This window comes from Phyllobates terribilis, unplaced genomic scaffold, assembly GCF_046119375.1.
Source record: "Phyllobates terribilis strain yellow unplaced genomic scaffold, ASM4611937v1 Scaffold_11__3_contigs__length_659146591, whole genome shotgun sequence".
NCBI lineage: Eukaryota > Metazoa > Chordata > Amphibia > Anura > Dendrobatidae > Phyllobates > Phyllobates terribilis.
The window spans coordinates 621018710-621037230 of record NW_027362771.1 but is presented as its reverse complement, the minus strand read 5'-3'; the positions used below and the strand labels follow the sequence as shown (position 1 = coordinate 621037230).

Genomic DNA, 18521 nt, shown 5'->3' with positions numbered 1-18521 from the left:
TTACTGCCATTCCTGTTCTCAATCAAGAAATCATTTAAATGGGATCTGCCTGACAATGTGACATAGACCAAAAGATGCTCAAAAGCTAGACATCATGCAGCAATCCAAAGAAATTCAGGAACAAATAAGAAACAAAGTAATTGAGATCTATCAGTCTGAAAAATGTTATAAAGCCATTTCTAAAGCTGTGAGACTCCAGCAAACCACTATGAGTCATTATCCACAAATGGCAAAAACATGGAACCTTCCCAGGAGTGGACAGCAGATCAAAATTACCCCAAGAGTGCAGCGACGACTCATCCAAGAGGTCACAGAGACCCCACAACAACATCCAAAGAACTGCAGGCCTCAGTTGCCTCAGTTACGGCCAGTGCTCATGACTCAACCATGAGAAAGAGACTGGGCCAAAATTGCATGCATAGCAAAGTTCCAAGACAAAAACCACTGGTGAGCAAAAAGAACATAAAGGCGCATCTCAGTTTTGCCAGAAAACATCAAATTGAACGAAAGACTTTTGGGAGAATATTCTGTGGACTGACAAGATAAAAGTTAAACTTTTGAAAGGTGTATGTCCCATTTCATCTAGCGTAGAAGTAACATAGCATTTCATAGGAGGAACATCATACCAACAGTAAAATATGTTGGTGGTAGTGTGATGGTCTGGGGTTATTTTGCTGCTTCAGGACCTGGAAGACTTGCTGTGGTAAATGGAACCATGATTTCTGCTGTCTACCAAAAAATCCATCTGTTAATGACCTCAAGCTTAAGCGTACTTGGGTTATACAGTAGAACAATGATACAAAACACACCAGCAAGTCCACCTCTGAATTGCTTAAGAAAAACAAAATGAAGACTTTGGAGTGACTTAGTCAAAGTCCTGACCTTAATCCAATTGAGATGCTGTGGCAAGACCTTAAAAAGGTTGTTCATGCTTGGAAACCCTCCAATATGGCTTAATTACATATTATTTCCAAAAATAAGTGGGCCACAATTCCTCTAGAGCATTGTAAAAGACTCTTTGCCAGTTATGATAAACGCTTGATTACAGTTGTTGCTGCTAATGGTGGCCCAACCAGTTATTAGGCTTAGGGAGCAATCACTTTTTCACACAGGGACCTGTAGGTTTGGATTTCTTTTTATCTTAATAATGAAGACCTTCATTTAAAAGATGCATTTTGGGTTTACTTTTGTTAGCTTTGTCTAATATTTCAATGTGTTTTGTGAGCTGAAACATTTAAGTGTGACAAACATTTAAAATAAAAAAAATTAGGATGGGGGAAAACAGTTTTGTACACCACTGCACTCAATCTCCCTGGCCTAGTCTGTATGCATGTTCATCACACGAGACTCCACTGTTGATCAAATAGCATGCTCAAGCACGTTCAAAGTTTGCTCAACAAAATTTAGACAAGCCTGTGAAATACAGGGAGAATATAGTCTGGTCAGATGAGGCTAAAATGAAGCACTTTGAATGCTATAATGCACACCTTGTTTGGAGGCCAATAGTCCTTGCATATCACCTTAAAAACACTATACCAACAGTGAAGTTTGGAGGTGGGAACATCATGGCGTGGGGCTGTTTTTTAGCATGTGGCACTGGTAAACTTCATATAATTGAATACACATTTAATGGATAATCAGACTCATTTCCAATATAATATTCTATTTAAGAAAATAATGTGGATACCCAATATTAATTATATTAATTCTCATCCCTCATTAAAGTAAATCAGAGAGTGGTAATTCATGTGCTATAGGGGTACGCGTAGGGGTACGAGTCAGTGTGGTTCCTAACAAGATGGCACATGGTCTGTATGTTTATCTTGATTAAACAGATTTTCATCAAGCTGTGGGGGTCACAGCAAAGTTCCCTGCTTGCTATTATCTTGATTTATCTCTGGTGGCTCTTTGTATTGTTTAACTGGATGATTTCCTGACCCATTGAGATAATAGACATGACACTTTATTTTTTGTATATGTGATAAATATATTTGCTTTTAATATCTCAGAATCAAGTATTGCAACTAGAAGTATTGTTATGAATGATTGTTATCATAAAGCTATATGTATATGATATTCACAATATATGTTGTCCATGTAACCCTATTTTGGGAATATATGAATTGAACTTCTGTATCATGTCTATTACAAATTTGAATGATATAATCATGATGCCAAACTATATTTTCACTTGTAACCACATTGCCCAAGTTTTTTAAATGGGTCTTTTTTAGGGGCAATTTTATATGAGGGGTGTTTGTTGATGGTGTATTATTGTGATTTTTCATGTAATAAACTTATAAATTTTGATAGAGAGTGGTAATTCATGTGCTGATTTACTTTAATGAGGGATGAGAATTAATATTCATATAATATTCATAAACATGCTGCCATATACCAGGATGATGAAGATATAATGAGGGTAAACATATAATTGAAGGAAGGGTGAATGGACAAATGTACTGAGACATTCTTGATAAAAAACCTTCTGCCATTTACCAAAATGATGAAGATGAAATGAGGGTGGACATTTCAGCAAGACAATGATCCCAAACACACATCCCAAGGAAATGTTCAATTGGTTTCAGAGAAAGAACATAAAGCTGCTAGAATGACCCAGTCAATCACTGGACCTGTATCCAATAGAAAGATGCTAGTTACTTACCGGTAACGGGATTTTACAGAGCCCATGACAGCACCACCTGAGAGAGGGTATCCGCCCACCAAGGACAGGAACCTACTGAATAAAAAGGCGGTACCTCTCCTCCGCATCAGTTTTGTTTCAGAGCATGAGAGGGCCTCCGAAGACAGGTTAATACATAACCACCACCTCAACATTTGTACTAAACACCTTAAAAAGTGCACACCACAGTGATAAAGAGGAGGGAATTAATAGGGTGCTGTCATGGGCTCTGTAACATCCTGTTACCGGTAAGTAACTAGTTCTTTTCCCCTTCTCCCATGACAGCACCACCTGAGAGATTTATAGAGATCAAATACCAGAGGGAGGGATCACCGCTTGCAACACCCTTCTACCAAAGGACAGATCAGTAGAAGAGGAAAGGTCAAGACGGTAATGTTTGTAAAATGTAGCGGGGGATGACCAAGTTGCCGCCTTACATATGATGTCGATGGGCATATCCGCCTTCTCAGCCCAGGAAGCAGCTACCGCTTTGGTGGAATGGGCCTTCAGGTTCTCAGGAACCGGCAGATTGCTAGAAGAATAGGCTAAGGCAATAGTATCCCTGACCCATCTAGCTATGGTCCCCCTTGTAACCTTAAGTCCTTTCCGAGCCCCCTGAAAGGATATAAATAAAGCGTCACTCTTTCTCCAGGCTTTTGTCACTTCCAAATACTGGACTAACACCCTCCTAACATCTAAGGTGTGAAGCTTATGTTCCTCAGAATCCCTAGGATTAGGATAGAAGGAAGGGAGAGTGATTACTTGCGTCCTATGGAACTTGGAGGCTACCTTTGGAAGATAGGCCGGGTCTGGTCTTAAGATTACTCTATCCATACATACTTGAGTGAATGGATGGTTAACGGATAGTGCGTGTAAGTCACTGACTCTATGAGCTGATGTCAGGGCCACCAGTAGAGCAATCTTTAAAGTTAAGATTTTTTCTGAAACCTTCTCTAAGGGCTCGAAGGGAGGTTTGGTTAATGCTTCCAGAACTAAATTAAGGTCCCAAGGAGGCATTCTTGGAGCAGGAATAGGTCTGGATCTATGACAGGCTTTAATAAATCTAATGATCCATCTATTTGCTGCCAAGTCATAATTATACAGTGCCCCCAGAGCTGATACCTGTACCTTAAGAGTACTGGTGGCTAGTCCCATGTTTAAACCCTTCTGGAGGAATTCTAGTATGGCCTCAATAGGAATCCTCCCTTTGGCGGACTGACCCGAAGTAGACAAGAACTTAGCCCAGGTTCTACCATAGATTCTAGTTGTTATCAGCTTTCTACTTGCTAGAAGGGTAGTAACAAGATCCTGAGAAAACCCCCTTTGCGTCAATAGCGACCTCTCAAAATTCAAGCTGTCAAATGCAGGCCCGCTCTTTGGGGATGACAGACTGGGCCCTGCCTGAGGAGATCCGGGATGTCCGGAAGAACCCATGCATCTGCTTGGGACATTCTCTTCATCCAAGTGAACCATGGTCTCTTGGGCCAGAACGGGGCGATCAATATAACCCTCACCCGTTCCTCTCGGATCTTCCTCAGGATAGTAGGCATCAGTACTAAAGGGGGAAAGGCATAAGCTAGAGTGAAATCCCACGGAATCTGCAGCGCGTCCACCGCAAACGCCCCCTCTTTTGGATTCAGGGAGCAAAAGGTTTCGGTCTTCCGATTGTGTCTGTTTGCAAATAGATCTATCTGGGGCTGTCCCCACCGATCCACAATCTGCTGAAAAACGGCTGGATTCAACTCCCACTCTCCTTGTTTCAAGATGTGACGACTCAAGAAATCGGCCTTTATGTTCTCTTCCCCTTTTATATGCAGTGCCGAGAGCGTAACCAGCCGACTCTCGGCAAACCTGAAGATCTGATCCACTATTAACATCAGAGGGAGAGACCTGGTACCCCCTTGATGATTGATGTAGGCGACTGTTGATCTGTTGTCTGACATTATCCTGACGTGAGGACCCTGAAGAACAGAACTGAATTCTTTTAGTGCGTTTCTGGCTGCCAACAGCTCTTTCATGTTGGAAGAGAGACTTGTCTCGCTGTACGACCAAAGACCATGTACAGAACGATCCCGTAGGTGAGCTCCCCAACCTTCCGCACTTGCATCTGTTGTAATTGTATCCGACACCTGGAAGGTCCAAGGAACCCCCAAAGATAGGTTGACCGGAGATGTCCACCAGTCCAGGGAGTTGATCACGACATCTGGAAGAGATATTTTCCCATTCAGGCGACCTTTGAGCCGCCTGTCCACTGCCAGAATCTCCTGTTGAAGACATCTGTAATGGTGCTGGGCCCACTGAACCGCCGGGATGCAAGATGTCATTGTACCCAACAGAGACATTGCACTCCTCAGGGTCATGGTCGGATTGCTGACAACCTGAGATATTAGGGATCTGATCTTCAGCTTCTTTTCCTCTGGCAGAAGACAGGTTTGGTTTTCTGAGTCCAGAATGAGACCCAGGAAAGACTGAACCCTCTTTGGTTCCAGCCTTGACTTCTCCAGATTTAACAGCCAACCTAGGCATCTTAGACTGGCCATGAGGTCCGCCAGGGTTAGAGCACAGAGTTGACTTGATCTGCCCACTACTAAAAAGTCTTCCAGATAAGGGATGACCAGAATATCTCTTTCCCTCAAGTGCGCTGTGACCTCCAGAATAATTTTTGTGAAGACTCTCGGCACCATGGAAATGCCAAAGGGAAGAGCTGCGAACTGAAAATGCCTTACGTGCCTGCCGAATTGTACAGCTACTCTTAGAAACTGTTGATGATCTGGCAAAATCGGGACGTGGTAGTAGGCGTCCTTCAGATCTAGGACGCACATAAAACAGTCCGGAAATAACATCTTTATGGCTGATTTTAATGATTCCATCTTGAATGGCCTGTAGATTAAATGGTCGTTCAGCCTCTTTAAGTTCGCAATGGTCTTGAAGGAGCCGTCCGGCTTCTTTATTAGGAAGAGAGTCGAATAGAATCCTCTTCCTTGCTCGGGTGCAGGTGTTTCCACCACAACTCCTTTCATGAGCAGAGAGAGAACTTCCTGCTGTAAGGCTATCTGTTCCGCTAAACCTCTGGGGGCTGATATTTTGACAGTGTTCGTGGGCCTGCTTTTGAACTCTAATGTGAGCCCCCTCCTGATTATCCCTAAGATCCAAGAATTGGATGAAATTTCCTTCCAGGCAGGCAGGAAGTGGGACAATCTTCCTACCACCTGGGGGGAACTATCACTTAGGGGCTTTCTTATTCTCGGAGGAGGGACCCCAAACATGAAGCCTCTGTTATATGGCTTTCGGTCTTTCCAGCTACCTTGGTCTCAGGGATCTTTACTGCGGCTGTATTTTCTCTTCTGAAAGGAACCGTAAATCGGGAACCAGACACCGTGGGAAATCCATGTTTTTTGTCTGCGGCTTTATCTAGGATGTCATCTAGACCTTTGCCGAACAAGAAGTCCCCCTCACAAGGGATTGAGCACAGTTTAGACTTTGACTGCACATCCCCTGGCCAGCTCTTGAGCCATAGCGCCCTACGGGGTGCATAAGAGAGGTTTGCAGACCGGGCAGCCAGCCTAACTGAATCTGCCGATGCATCTGCCAGAAATGCAGCCGCTCCCTGCACAAGAGGAAGGTCTGATAAAATTTTCTCCCTGGACACATTCCACCTGATCTGGTCTTCCAATTGTTGAAGCCAGATCATCATAGATCTAGCTGTCCAGGTCGCTGCTACTGCCAGTTTAAGGGCCCCTGCTGACGACTCCCAGGCTTGTTTAAGGAAGGACTCCGCTTTTTTATCCAGCGGGTCTTTTAAGGCTCCTAAATCCTCAAAGGGCAGAGTGGATTTTTTTGAAGATTTTGAAATGGCCACGTCAATCTTAGGGGTTTTGTCCCATTTAGCCGCATCCTCATCCTCAAAGGGGTACCTCCGCTTGGAGGAAGACGGCAGCTGACCCTTCCTCTCCGGTTTCTTCCATTCCCTTTCTATCAGAAATGTAATCCTGTCATTGACCGGGAATGAGCGTCTCCTCCTTTGGTCTAAGCCCACGAACATAACATCCTGGACTGTTCTTGGCACCTTGGTATCGGTAATACCCATAGTCCCTCTGACGGCTTTAACTAGTCTCTCAGTATTATCAACCAAAAAACAAGGTCTGCCCCCCCCATCATCATCCGAAGACTCCGATGACGATGAGGAGTGATTAGAGGAGGAAGGCAGTTCTCTCGTAAAATGGGATTCCACTGATTCCTCTGATTCTGAAGAAACTAGTTTTCGCTTCTTCTTTTTGAGTGAGGTTAAGCCTCTTAAAGACTCTCTGACCTCTGTCTTGATTAGATCCTTTAATTCTAAAGAAAACCCGGGGGACTCCTCTGCAAGGGTTTTCTGAATACAGTCTGAGCAAAGGTTTTTGGCATAGGGGGTGGGAAGACCGATTTTGCATAAAGCACACTCTCTGTTTTTACTTTTAGCACTACACTTCTTCGCCTCCTGCCCCAAGAAATGAAAGGAGATGAAGGAGGAAAAGAGAGAGAGAAGAGCACATTATTCAGGGTGAGACTTTCACGAAGATCACTCACCACACTGCCGTTCTGACTAGGGTACCGGAGGCGGTGGTTGCCGTTCACATGAGGGCTCCCATCTGGTGGAGGTGGACTGACGAAGTATTTTCTGACCAGTCTTGCCGGAACTCATACGCCCTTCACTGCTGTGACTTTGTCGATGGGAAGATTCTCGTTCCATTTGTTTAAGCTGCTTGAGCTGCTTTGATGGCTGTGGCTGCTGCTGTACTTCCTGTGGCGGTGACAGCTGCTGCCCAGGTGACTGCGGCTCCTCATCCATCATGGCAGGGATGCAGACACCGCCATCCTGATTGCTCCCCATCCTTAAAAGCAGTAGGGCTCCACCTCCTTTAGGCTCCTCCCCTTCCGGCAGCATGCTCATTTCAATCTCTCTTCTTTTTTTTTTTTAAATTTTAGCCAGCTGGCGTGCTACCCGCAGATCCACTCGCTTCTGCGCGTGCGCAGCCCAGCGGCACCCGGCGCGCTTGCAGCGGGATGACAGCTTCCCACCCGCGCATGCGCAGACCCAGCTTCCAGCGCACTCTGTGATAGGGCGCATCAGCACCCCGCGCGTGCGCAGCCCGGACTTCCAGCGCGCTCCGTCACAGGGTGCGACGTGACCCCCACGTGCGCAGCCCGGAAGACCTGCCCAGGCCCCGGCGCACACGGGGAGGAATCCAAAAAGCAGCACCTCCTCCCCACATGCAGACCCGGGCAGCAGCCAGACGGGATGGCAACAGGGACCATCTGCTGCTTTCACGGCCTCCAGCCGCACCGTCCATAATCCAGGTATGTGAGGTACCACCTGGTGAGGCTCCCATCAGGGACAGGAACCAAAACTGATGCGGAGGAGAGGTACCGCCTTTTTATTCAGTAGGTTCCTGTCCTTGGTGGCGGATACCCTCTCAAAGGTGGTGCTGTCATGGGAGAAGGGGAAAAATGTATGGAAGAAACTAGAGCTCAGAATTCATAGTAGGAGCCCAAGGAACCTTCAGGATTTGAAGAGTGTTTGTGTGGAAGAATGGGCCAAAATCACACCTGAGCAATGCATGTGACTAGTTTCTCTATACAGGAGGAGTCTTGAAGCTGTCATAATCACCAACAAAGGTATTTGTACAAAGTATTAAATCGTTTGATTTCTTTGCCTGTGTGGATTGGATGGATGGTTACTACTAACATCTGGTGAGAACTTCATATCAATAGCACTTTAAGAGATAAACAGTATTTACTTAGAAAATTGGTGTTCAATACTGATTACACCCGCTGTATCACATAACATTGACATAAAAAGATCATAACAGTTCTGTGGTGAACGTTTTGGGAGCGATTCATGATAGCTTTTATGTCATAAAAGTGGCGTAAAAGTTTTGTCGAGTTGCAAAATGTTTGCGCAACTTAGCTGTACCAAAATGTTGTGAGTTTACGCATTTACATGCCACTTTGGATCAGCTCTGCCAAAATTGACAGAGGTGGGAAAAAGCTGAGCAGGATAAGACATGGTCACACCAGCAAATACTAATTAATGAAAGTGCTTGCATTTTTTTTTCAACAGAAATGCTGCTCCAGTCCCTGATTGGAGTACCATTTTTGGTGTGGCATATGGAGGTGCACACCATACAGAAAAATCTCTAGATTCATTAAGTACTGTGCATCTCTTGTGAATTCAGCAACTCTTTTTCTCCTTTTTCCCCAGTATCTTCAGCGTGCTCGGGTGTTATGTTTCAGTCACTCCGTGCACATGATTTGCGACTGTTTGACAGCTTTAATACATGAGCAGAATGCCTGTTTCTTAGGCATTCCTTACATGTATTAAAGCTGTCAAACAGACTTAAGCACGGAGTGACTGAAACATAACACCCGAGCACGCTGAAAATACTTGGCGAGCACCCGAGCATGTTTACCGAAAGATTTAACAGAACATACTTGCTAGTCACTATTCTTTATGAATCATCCCCATTGCTGTTTCTTCATTGGTATTTCTTTTTACTTTAACTCAATTGGACACCGAGTTGCAAGGGAAAGCAGCCTACTACAGTGTCAGAAGTCACTATCACATCTGATCCGTGTCTGCTAGAACCGAGAAACTCTGATATCTCAGGCTATGCTGAGCAGACACCAGGCAATAATGTGATCTCCACGTCCTACAGAAGCATCAGTGGAGGTTTAGTCTCCAAAAAATTCTCATTCATGACTCTGAAATGCCTAAAAATAAGACAGAAGCACTGATAATTCTCAACTGTCATGTTCCCGGGCACCCTGGTTGTGTTTCACAGCTGAAGACCAGATCATCACCAGCTAGATTGTAAGTGCAATATCTTCAATGTGCAATTACACTGAAAGATTATCATGAATGAATGTTCCTAAGAATGCTCATTTCATAATAATCTTTCAGTGTACACAGGTTGCCAATCACCGCATGAATGAGCAAAACACTCGTTGCTCGGTGAAATAATCTTCTGTGCTACACAAATAATTATTGTTCTGGACATTGCACTGTCCTGTGTAAACAGGACTCGCGCTTCAAAGAACAATGGCAGCCTATATGAACTAAATTATCTATTACAGAATGTTCAATGGATATCGAGAGTGTGATCCTTGCCTCCTTCAGTTTTCTCTTTCCCTCCATTATTTTACCCTCTTGAACGTCAACCTTTGTATTTTCACCCACTTTCTACTCTAGCTGTACTCATGGGTCCTTTTTTTATCTTTGCTCCAGGCATAACACAACATTTTTTGCACTTTCCTTGTTTGCTCCCCATTTTCCCAGAGCCATAATATTTTTCTTTTTTCTTCAATATAGCCATTAGAGGGCTATTTTTTTACGGAAAGAGTTGCATTTTTTAATGACACCATTGATTTCACCATATAGTGTATGAGGCCTCCATGAGTCGCATAATCATTTTTCTCTTTCATGAATCCACCTCCCCCCCCCAAAAAAAATAAAACATTAAAGGCACCCCAAAAAAATTGGAGATTGTCATACAGCATTGTTCAGATATATAGAAGATATATTTTTTTTTACTGCTATGCCTATGATATATCATTTGCCTTCTCCTTTGACCTTAATAGTGGGGCTTACTTAATTGACACTCAAATTATTCAGATTTAGATTGTAATTATTATTATCATTATTTTTCTTATCTACCTGGTTACTCCCCAGTTTCCATGCAATCAGACTCGAATTCATTGTCATAGCTAGTGGGGAGGTAATATTATAGGTGCCAATATTAACATGTGTCAGGGTACCATCTGCCTTCAGTTGCCAGTTGACAATGGTGAATAGTCCAGGGGGATTCCCATTCTCATCAAAGAATTTTTCCTTCTCCGCATTAAGGTTAACTTTGACTCTTCGTATATAGTACGTGAGCTAAAGTGGGAAAGAAGATTTAATTAAAAAGTATTAATAAAAGATAAAAATTTAATTGAAAAAGGAGCAAAATATACACTGCACTTCACAACATGGCCAATTTCTGTCTTTTGGCGTTTTTGATTTTAACTCCCCCTTCTTCCCTGAGCCATAACTTTTTATTTTTCAATCCACATAGAAGTATGAGAGCTTGTTACTAGTGGGATAAGTTTTACTTTAGAATGACGCCATTTTACCAGATAATGTACTGGAAAATGTGAAAAAAATTCCAAGTCGAGAGAAATTGTGAAGAAAACACAATTCTGATATGTTTTTTATGGAATTATTTTCACTGTGTATATTTTGTGGTAAAAATTACTTCAAAATATGATTCTGCTCATCATTATGATTATGGTGATACCAAAGATGTCCAGTTTTTTTTCATAATTTTAGTGGTGCAAAAAAAATCAGAAGTTTGGGTTGTGGGGTTGTGTCGCCATTTTCTGAGACCCGTAACACTGATATTTTTCGGTCCATAATGCTGTGTGACAGCTTATTTATTTTTTGAGGGGCCAGACTAAGTTTATATTGATAATACTTTGAGAAAGATGTGACATTTTGATCACTTGTTACAGCATTTTTTGTGGAATAGCAGTGATCAAAAAACGTAATTTTGGCGTTCTTGATTTTTTTTGTTTATGTTGTTTACCAATCAGGGAAAAAAAATAATATTTTGATAGATTGGACTTTTCTGAACACAGTGATACCAAATATATGTATTTTTAAAAATGTTTTTAATATTTTTATTTTTAATATGGGAAAGGGGGGTGATTTGAACTTTTATGTTTTTTTTTATTTTTTTTTTTCAGATTTTTGAAACCTTTTTTTTTCTACTTTTTCACTTTCCCCTAAAGGGGATTTGAAGGTGTGATCGTCTGATCGCTTGTGCTATATACTGGGATGCTACAGCTTTGCTGCAAAGAGCAAAAATCAGTCTTCATTGAAACCTGGCCACAGGCAAGGTTTCAAAGGAGCTCCATCATGACAAGCATGGGGGTCTTCAGCATATCACCGGCAGTCAAAGCAACTCATCAGCAACCCGCAATTATGTCACAGTGATAGACACAGAGGTTCCTTTCAAAGACAATGATGTGTTTTTATAATATTAATTGCTGCATTGTCCCAACAGTTAACACACTGGCCTTCATCTGGTGACTGAAGGATAGAATGGAGCAATATAAGATGAAATGGCGGTCTATCCTCTTCATTGTTGAGTACGCTTTACTCTTGGATGAAATGCTAGCTGGAGGTCAGAAGAGCATATGGGCAACACCATGAAGATCCCTCTCAAAGGAATGTCACCGGTCCTAAACCAGGAGTTATGGAGCGGGGTGGCATAATACATGATAGCTGGAGCACAATAGTCTTCATTTCAGGTCGAATAATAGCTCGACATTATATTACTTTGGTAACGCAACCAGTGTTACGTCCATTTCTCCAAAGTATCCCTGGAGCAGTTTTTCAACACGACTATGCTAGGCAAAATGTTGCTTGTGCTCCTGTGGGAATTCTGCATGGCCTAAAATGCTACAGTGGCCTGCAATGTTTCCTACAGAGCACTTCTAAAATTGTCAAGCAATTGAAAAGGAAGCTGCCAGCAGTGGATCTTGATTATTTGCTCAAGTGCATTCAGCGTGACAGGGCACTCCTCAGACAACCATTGCAAACCTCATTGATGGCAGCCAAGGTGTGTAAATGTGGGGATTTCTGCAGTGGTGCTCATACTCAAAACTGAATAAATCAAGATACTTTGAAAACATTTTTTCATTATTTGCATAATATTAACATTTCTATCAACCTTGTGAGTTCCATATTGCCACAAATTTTTCTTCTTGGTTATGTAATTTCAATGTGGCGGAGTGTATAAAATATTTAAGTGCTCAACTGAGAACATTTTAAAATTTGAATTAATGTCTTCTAAAGGTAAAAAGATCTGAGGAAGAAGACTGCTCAAAGTTGAAAACTCATTTATTTTAGCACTTTTAGTACTTTAGTTTCAATTTTATTGCATTTTGGTTTCTTTTGTTTTACTTTCTTTAACTATTAAAAAAGTTCTCCTAAGAAAAGAATTTAGCTCTACGCATTGTGTTATTTAGCCATCATCTTCCCCTAATAGGCGCAGGCAAAGCAGAGCATTTAATGCGCTCCAACAGGGGAGTGCATCATTAGATGACGCGCCCATGACGTGATTGTGGGAACCGATAGATTGCCATGACATCCAGCTATCTGCTGAAGATTTCTGTACTTTGTACTGATGATACTCTTGTAACAGTCACAATGTAGCTGGTGGTCATGGGAGACTGTGATTTTCCCAATACACAACAATACTGCAGAACTGGTGTGTATAGTACATGTGATTGGATAATGACAGGTTTAAGACCCCTAAGGAGACTTACTTGTACAGTAGAAAGAGAAATTTTTTTTTTATAAAAATATGAAAAAAATACAAGTACCCCTTTTTTCCCCTATTAAAAAAATTACACATTTGGTATCGCTACGTCCTTAAAAGTCAAATAAAATATGTAGACACCCCAGAATTATGTTTTTTCAGCCTCTGTAATGTAGCAATAAAATTCAATAAAAGGCTAACAAAACATCTTATCTATTGACCAAAAATTGGAAAAGTTATGGGTGACATTTTTTTTTACAAATTTCAGAATTTTTTTCATCACATATATAAAAAAAAACAACTGTGTGTGTATGGAATTTGGGTAATCATACTGACCTGGAGAAGAACAATGCCAGGTCTGTTTTACTGTATAAAGAAAAATGGTGAATAATAAAAAAAAATAAAAAAATAAAAATAAAAACAATTGTGGAATTGCACTTTTTTGCAATACTTGGAATTATTTTCCTGCTTTCCAGTGTATCACATGATAAAAGGAATGGAGTCATTCAAAAGTACAAGTCATTCAGCAAAAAAAAACCAAGCCATGATATGTCTGTGTGAATGGAAAAATAAAAAAGTTATGGCTCTTGGAAGAAGGAGAGAAAATATTAAAAAGAAAATAAAGGAAATTGGCTGCATGCAGGATGGGGTTAAAAGTCAGATATAAGTTGATAATTGTATAGTATGTTGTAATGGATACAGTGGTGGCCAAAAGTATTGCCCCCCCTGCAATTCTGTCAGATAATACTCAGTTTCTTCCTGAAAATGATTGCAATCACAAATTCTTTGGTCTTATTATCTACATTTAATTTGCTTGCAAGGAAAAAAAAAAGAGAATGAAGCAAAAATCAAATCATTGATCATTTCACACAAAACTCCAAAAATGAGCCGGACAAAAGTATTGACACCCTCAGCCTAATACTTGGTTGCACAACCTTTAGCCAAAATAACTGCAAACAACCGCTTCCGGTAACCATCAATGAGTTTCTTACAATGCTCTGCTGGAATTGTAGACCATTCTTCTTTGGCAAACTGCTCCAGGTCCCTGATATTTGAAGGGTGCCTTCTCCAAACTGCCATTTTGAGATCTCTCCACAGGTGTTCTATGGGATTCAGGTCTGGACTCATTGCTGGCCACCTTAGAAGTCTCCAGTGCTTTCTCTCAAACCATTTTATAGTGCTTTTGGAAGTGTGTTTTGGGTCATTGTCCTGCTGGAAGATCCATGACCTCTGAGGGAGACCCAGCTTTCTCACACTGGGCCCTACATTATGCTGCAAAATTTGTTGGTAGTCTTCAGACTTCATAATGCCATGCACATGGTCAAGCAGTCCAGTGCCAGAGGAAGCAAAGCAACCCCAAAACATCAGGGAACCTCCGCCATGTTTGACTGTAGGGACCATGTTCATTTCTTTGAATGCCTCCTTTTTTCTCCTGTACACTCTATGTTGATGCTTTTTTCCAAAAAGCTCTACTTTTGTCTCATCTGACCAGAGAACTTTCTTCCAAAACGTTTTAGGCTTTCTCAGGTAAGTTGTGGCAAACTCCAGCCTGGCTTTTTTATGTCTCGGGGTAAGAAATGAGGTCTTCCTGGGTATCCTACCATACAGTCCCTTTTCATTCAGACGCTGACGGATAGTACAGGTTGACACTGTTGTACTCTCGGACTGCAGGGCAGCTTGAACTTGTTTGGATGTTAGTCGACGTTCTTTATCCACCATCCGCACAATCTTGCGTTGAAATCTCTCATCAATTTTTCTTTTCCGTCCACATCTAGGGAGGTTAGCCACAGTGCCATGGGCTTTACACTTCTTGATGACACTGCGCACGGAAGACACAGGAACATTCAGGTCTTTGGAGATGGACTTTTAGCCTTGAGATTGCTCATGCTTCCTCACAATTTGGTTTCTCAAGTCCTCAGACAGTTCTTTGGTCTTCTTTCTTTTCTCCATGCTCAATGTGGTACACCCAAAGACACAGGACAGAGGTTGAGTCAACTTTAATCCATGTTAACTGGCAGCAAGTGTGATTTAGTTATTGTCAACACCTGTTAGGTGCCACAGGTAAGTTACGGGTGCAGTTAATTACACAAATTAGAAAAGCAGCACATGATTTTTCAAACAGTGCCAATACTTTTGTCCACCCCCTTTTTTAGGTTTGGTGTGGAATTGTATCCAATTTGGCTTTAGGACAATTCTTTTTGTGTTTTTTCATTGAAGACAAATTAAATGAAGATAATAATACCAAAGAATTTGTGATTGCAATCATTTTCAGGAAGAAACTGAGTATTATCTGACAGAATTGCAGGGGTGCCAATACTTTTGGCCAGCACTGTATGTTGTTATGTAAAAAGCAATAGACAATTGCAAATAAGCAACCAAAGCTCAATTTTGTATGTTTCATTGTAAAGTCTCTGTGACTCTCATGAAGTTATTAAATCTCAGCTGGAGGGTGGAACATTACCCTTACTCAAGTGCAGATATGATGGAATTTCTGTAAGTTACTGGGGTCTAAGTGGTAATGTTTCTCCTTGTGGAGAGTGACAAGCCAAGCCTGACATGTTAGGTGAGGAGACTTATAAGCCATGCATACTACTCTGGGAAATTAAATATGTAAATTGTGTGTGTATGGCTCCTTTCCATTAGTGGCACTATAGTTCTAGTCCTGTTCCTCTCTGAGGAGACATGTTAGTTACTGGGAAAATTTAAAAAGGTTGGTGACATAAAGTGCAATGGATATAGATAAAGTTGTGCTACAGCATCATACCATACCGTGTTCAACATTTATATGCAATTACCTGCCACGGCTTGAAATTCGAAATGTTTGCACAAATCCCATTATAAAATGGTCCTTCATCAATTTTGCAATTTCGTAGATCATCGAGAGCTTTCACAATTACATGGACAGCAGCAAAGATATAGTAAGTTGGTTTAAGGCTGGAAATATAGTTGGAATTTTTTGTGATATTTTCTAAATTTTCCAATCCAGTACAAACCTTCTCTGGGTTCTCAAAAGAAACACTTTGATTCTCAGGAAGAAATCGACAGTTAAACACAGTTTCCCACATCATCTTGTTCCACTTTGCTGTTGGTGATGTTATTGGATTTATCTTGACGAGAAACTGACTTAAACCTGGGATGTTGTAACTATTAACTACTATGCTAAGACTCCCGGATAGAGTCATAAAATATTTATTTATGGACAATAATAGCGACCTCGCCCAACCGTAATTGCCAATAAAAATCTTCCCTGTGACATTCTGCTTCAACATCTCATTTAAAATAGGAACAAATTCAACTTCATTAGCAAAAACAACTACAACCGTAGCGGTGGATTCTTTTATGACCTTCACTATATGTGGAGCATTGCGATCAGGTTGGCCAATTTTAATATATTCTATAAAGGCCACACATGCTCCAGCCTTGATTATTTCTTCTTTTATTGGCTGAATTCCCAGAAGGCCATAATCATTGTCGAGAGCCAAAAGACCAATCCAAGTCCACCCAAATCTGAGAATAAGCTGAGCCATGCCTTTAGACTGGTAATAACCACTCAACACAGTTCTGAAGAAGGATGGAAACATTCTCCGGTTACTTAGCAGGGAAACACTGGAAAATGGACTGATCTGTAAATAAAAATATGCATGTTGATCTAGAGAAAGGCAAAAATCCCATGAGAAAGCAGCTAATGGCCCCATACTAGAGGAAAAATTCCTTACCGACTCCACATATTGAGTCAGTAAGTGGAATGAATGTCCCATCGCATAATTTAGTAGTCATAACCTTTAATATTATGTTTTTCAAGAAAGGCATCCAGGTCTTCTTGAAATTTTGTAGTGAATCACTCATTACAAAATCATGTGGTCGAGACTTCCATAGTCTCTCTGCTCTTACAGTAAAGAATCTGCATTTGTGATTATGATTAAACTTTCTTTCCTGTAGAAGAAGAAGCTGTCCCTTGTCAACTTCATAAGCCTAAGTGTAAAAAGATTATTATTCAGATCTCTGTACTGTCCCCCATATATTTATACATTGTGATAAGATTACCCTGGAGCCATTGTTTTTCTAAACTAAATAGTCCCAAGTTTAATAACCTATCTTGGTATTGCAATCTACCCATTCCCTTAATAACCTTAATCGCTCTTCTTTTAATTGTTATTTTGTTATAGAAGTGTAATATTTAATGCTTAGATTATATATATGTGATCAACACCCCCAAAGTGTAAATTGACCTTGTTGTGTTCAACTGGGACCCACAGTAAACAGTTGCGATCTGTGAAGAAGACCATTAGCAAATATCTAACTTCTCTCCATTACCACTATATCAATAATAAAACATTTCATAGACATCACAGAATCTTTGGGCAGTCCATGCAAGGAACATGTTCATTATGGTATCATTCAAAAAGATTAAGGAAGATTCAAAATCTTCAAGCAATGTTTTAGGGAAACACATAATTCATATGTCTGTGAATATTTTATGTATGGAGTGTCATCAGTCTTTTTTGTCAGATTTTCATCAGTGTTTAGATAGTGTTTCGATGTTTTTCATCTATAGTAAAAAATCGATACATACATTGTAAAGCTTCTTCTATTATTTGCAGTGTTAACAGCGGACAACACTTGGACTGCACGTTCATGGCATTCATGTGCTGTCCATGATTTGCATGGACCCATAAACGTGGAATATCTGTGGTCTATATGGAATATAGATTTGTGCTTTTGATCCATGTCTCCAATCAAAAACAGACATGTCACCATTAAATATTAATTACATTAATTTATTAAATCTTAATAAATAATCGGTTTTGTGGAAAAACGGTCTGCAAAAAAGTCACAGACATGTGAATAGCACCTTCGGCTTTAATGGGTACATGTTCTATCTGTGAAAAACACAGATGGACAACATACATAAAAATGGACATTTGAATGAGGCCTTTGTCTTGAAGGTCTAACTCATGTCACTTCTTTTCCTCTTTTCCAGATTAACCTAAATCAATAGTAATAATATTTGACTTTATTATTATCTCTAAAGGTAGAATTCACTAATATAATTTCATGTTTTTTAAAAAAAAACAGAACTTTTGTGGATCACACTTTCACCAGTGGCAGAGGTGTAAATGTTGGAGATATCATCAACCTTGTCTACTTGCAGATCGCAAGCTCTTACAATAGGATATACTACTGTAATATACTATAAAACAAAAGCTTAGAAGGTCTTAGATCTAAACTCGAATTACAGTCTTAGTCAAAAAATTTAAAACGGACACAAATTTTTTGTTTTTGCAAAGTATGCCGCTTAAGTTTCCAAAGTTGTAATTTGCATTAACTCTAGATTGTTATGACGAGTGATCAGATGAAATGCCAAAAATGCATAATCATTTGTTGCTATGAAAATTTACCTGCTCATAATACCCCTATTTCTACTACATTTCAGTCCTGCCTTAAAATGATTTGATCTTCAGTGATCATTTCAGTGATTTTCTCATTAGCTCAAA

General features: G+C 40.6%; 1 protein-coding gene across 1 annotated transcript in view; it reads right to left on the bottom strand.

Moving 5' to 3' along the window:
• Positions 1 to 16784, bottom strand: part of LOC141167407 (extracellular calcium-sensing receptor-like) — a 28869-nt gene extending 12085 nt beyond the window's left edge. The window contains exons 1-3 of the mRNA XM_073654813.1: positions 16743 to 16784; positions 15822 to 16649; positions 10377 to 10598 (exon numbers count right to left, since the gene is read on the bottom strand). Coding sequence (XP_073510914.1) covers positions 10377 to 10598; positions 15822 to 16649; positions 16743 to 16784 — 1092 coding nt within the window. The remainder of the gene's footprint in view (positions 1 to 10376; positions 10599 to 15821; positions 16650 to 16742) is intronic.
• Between the last annotated feature and the right edge of the window lie 1737 nt (positions 16785 to 18521).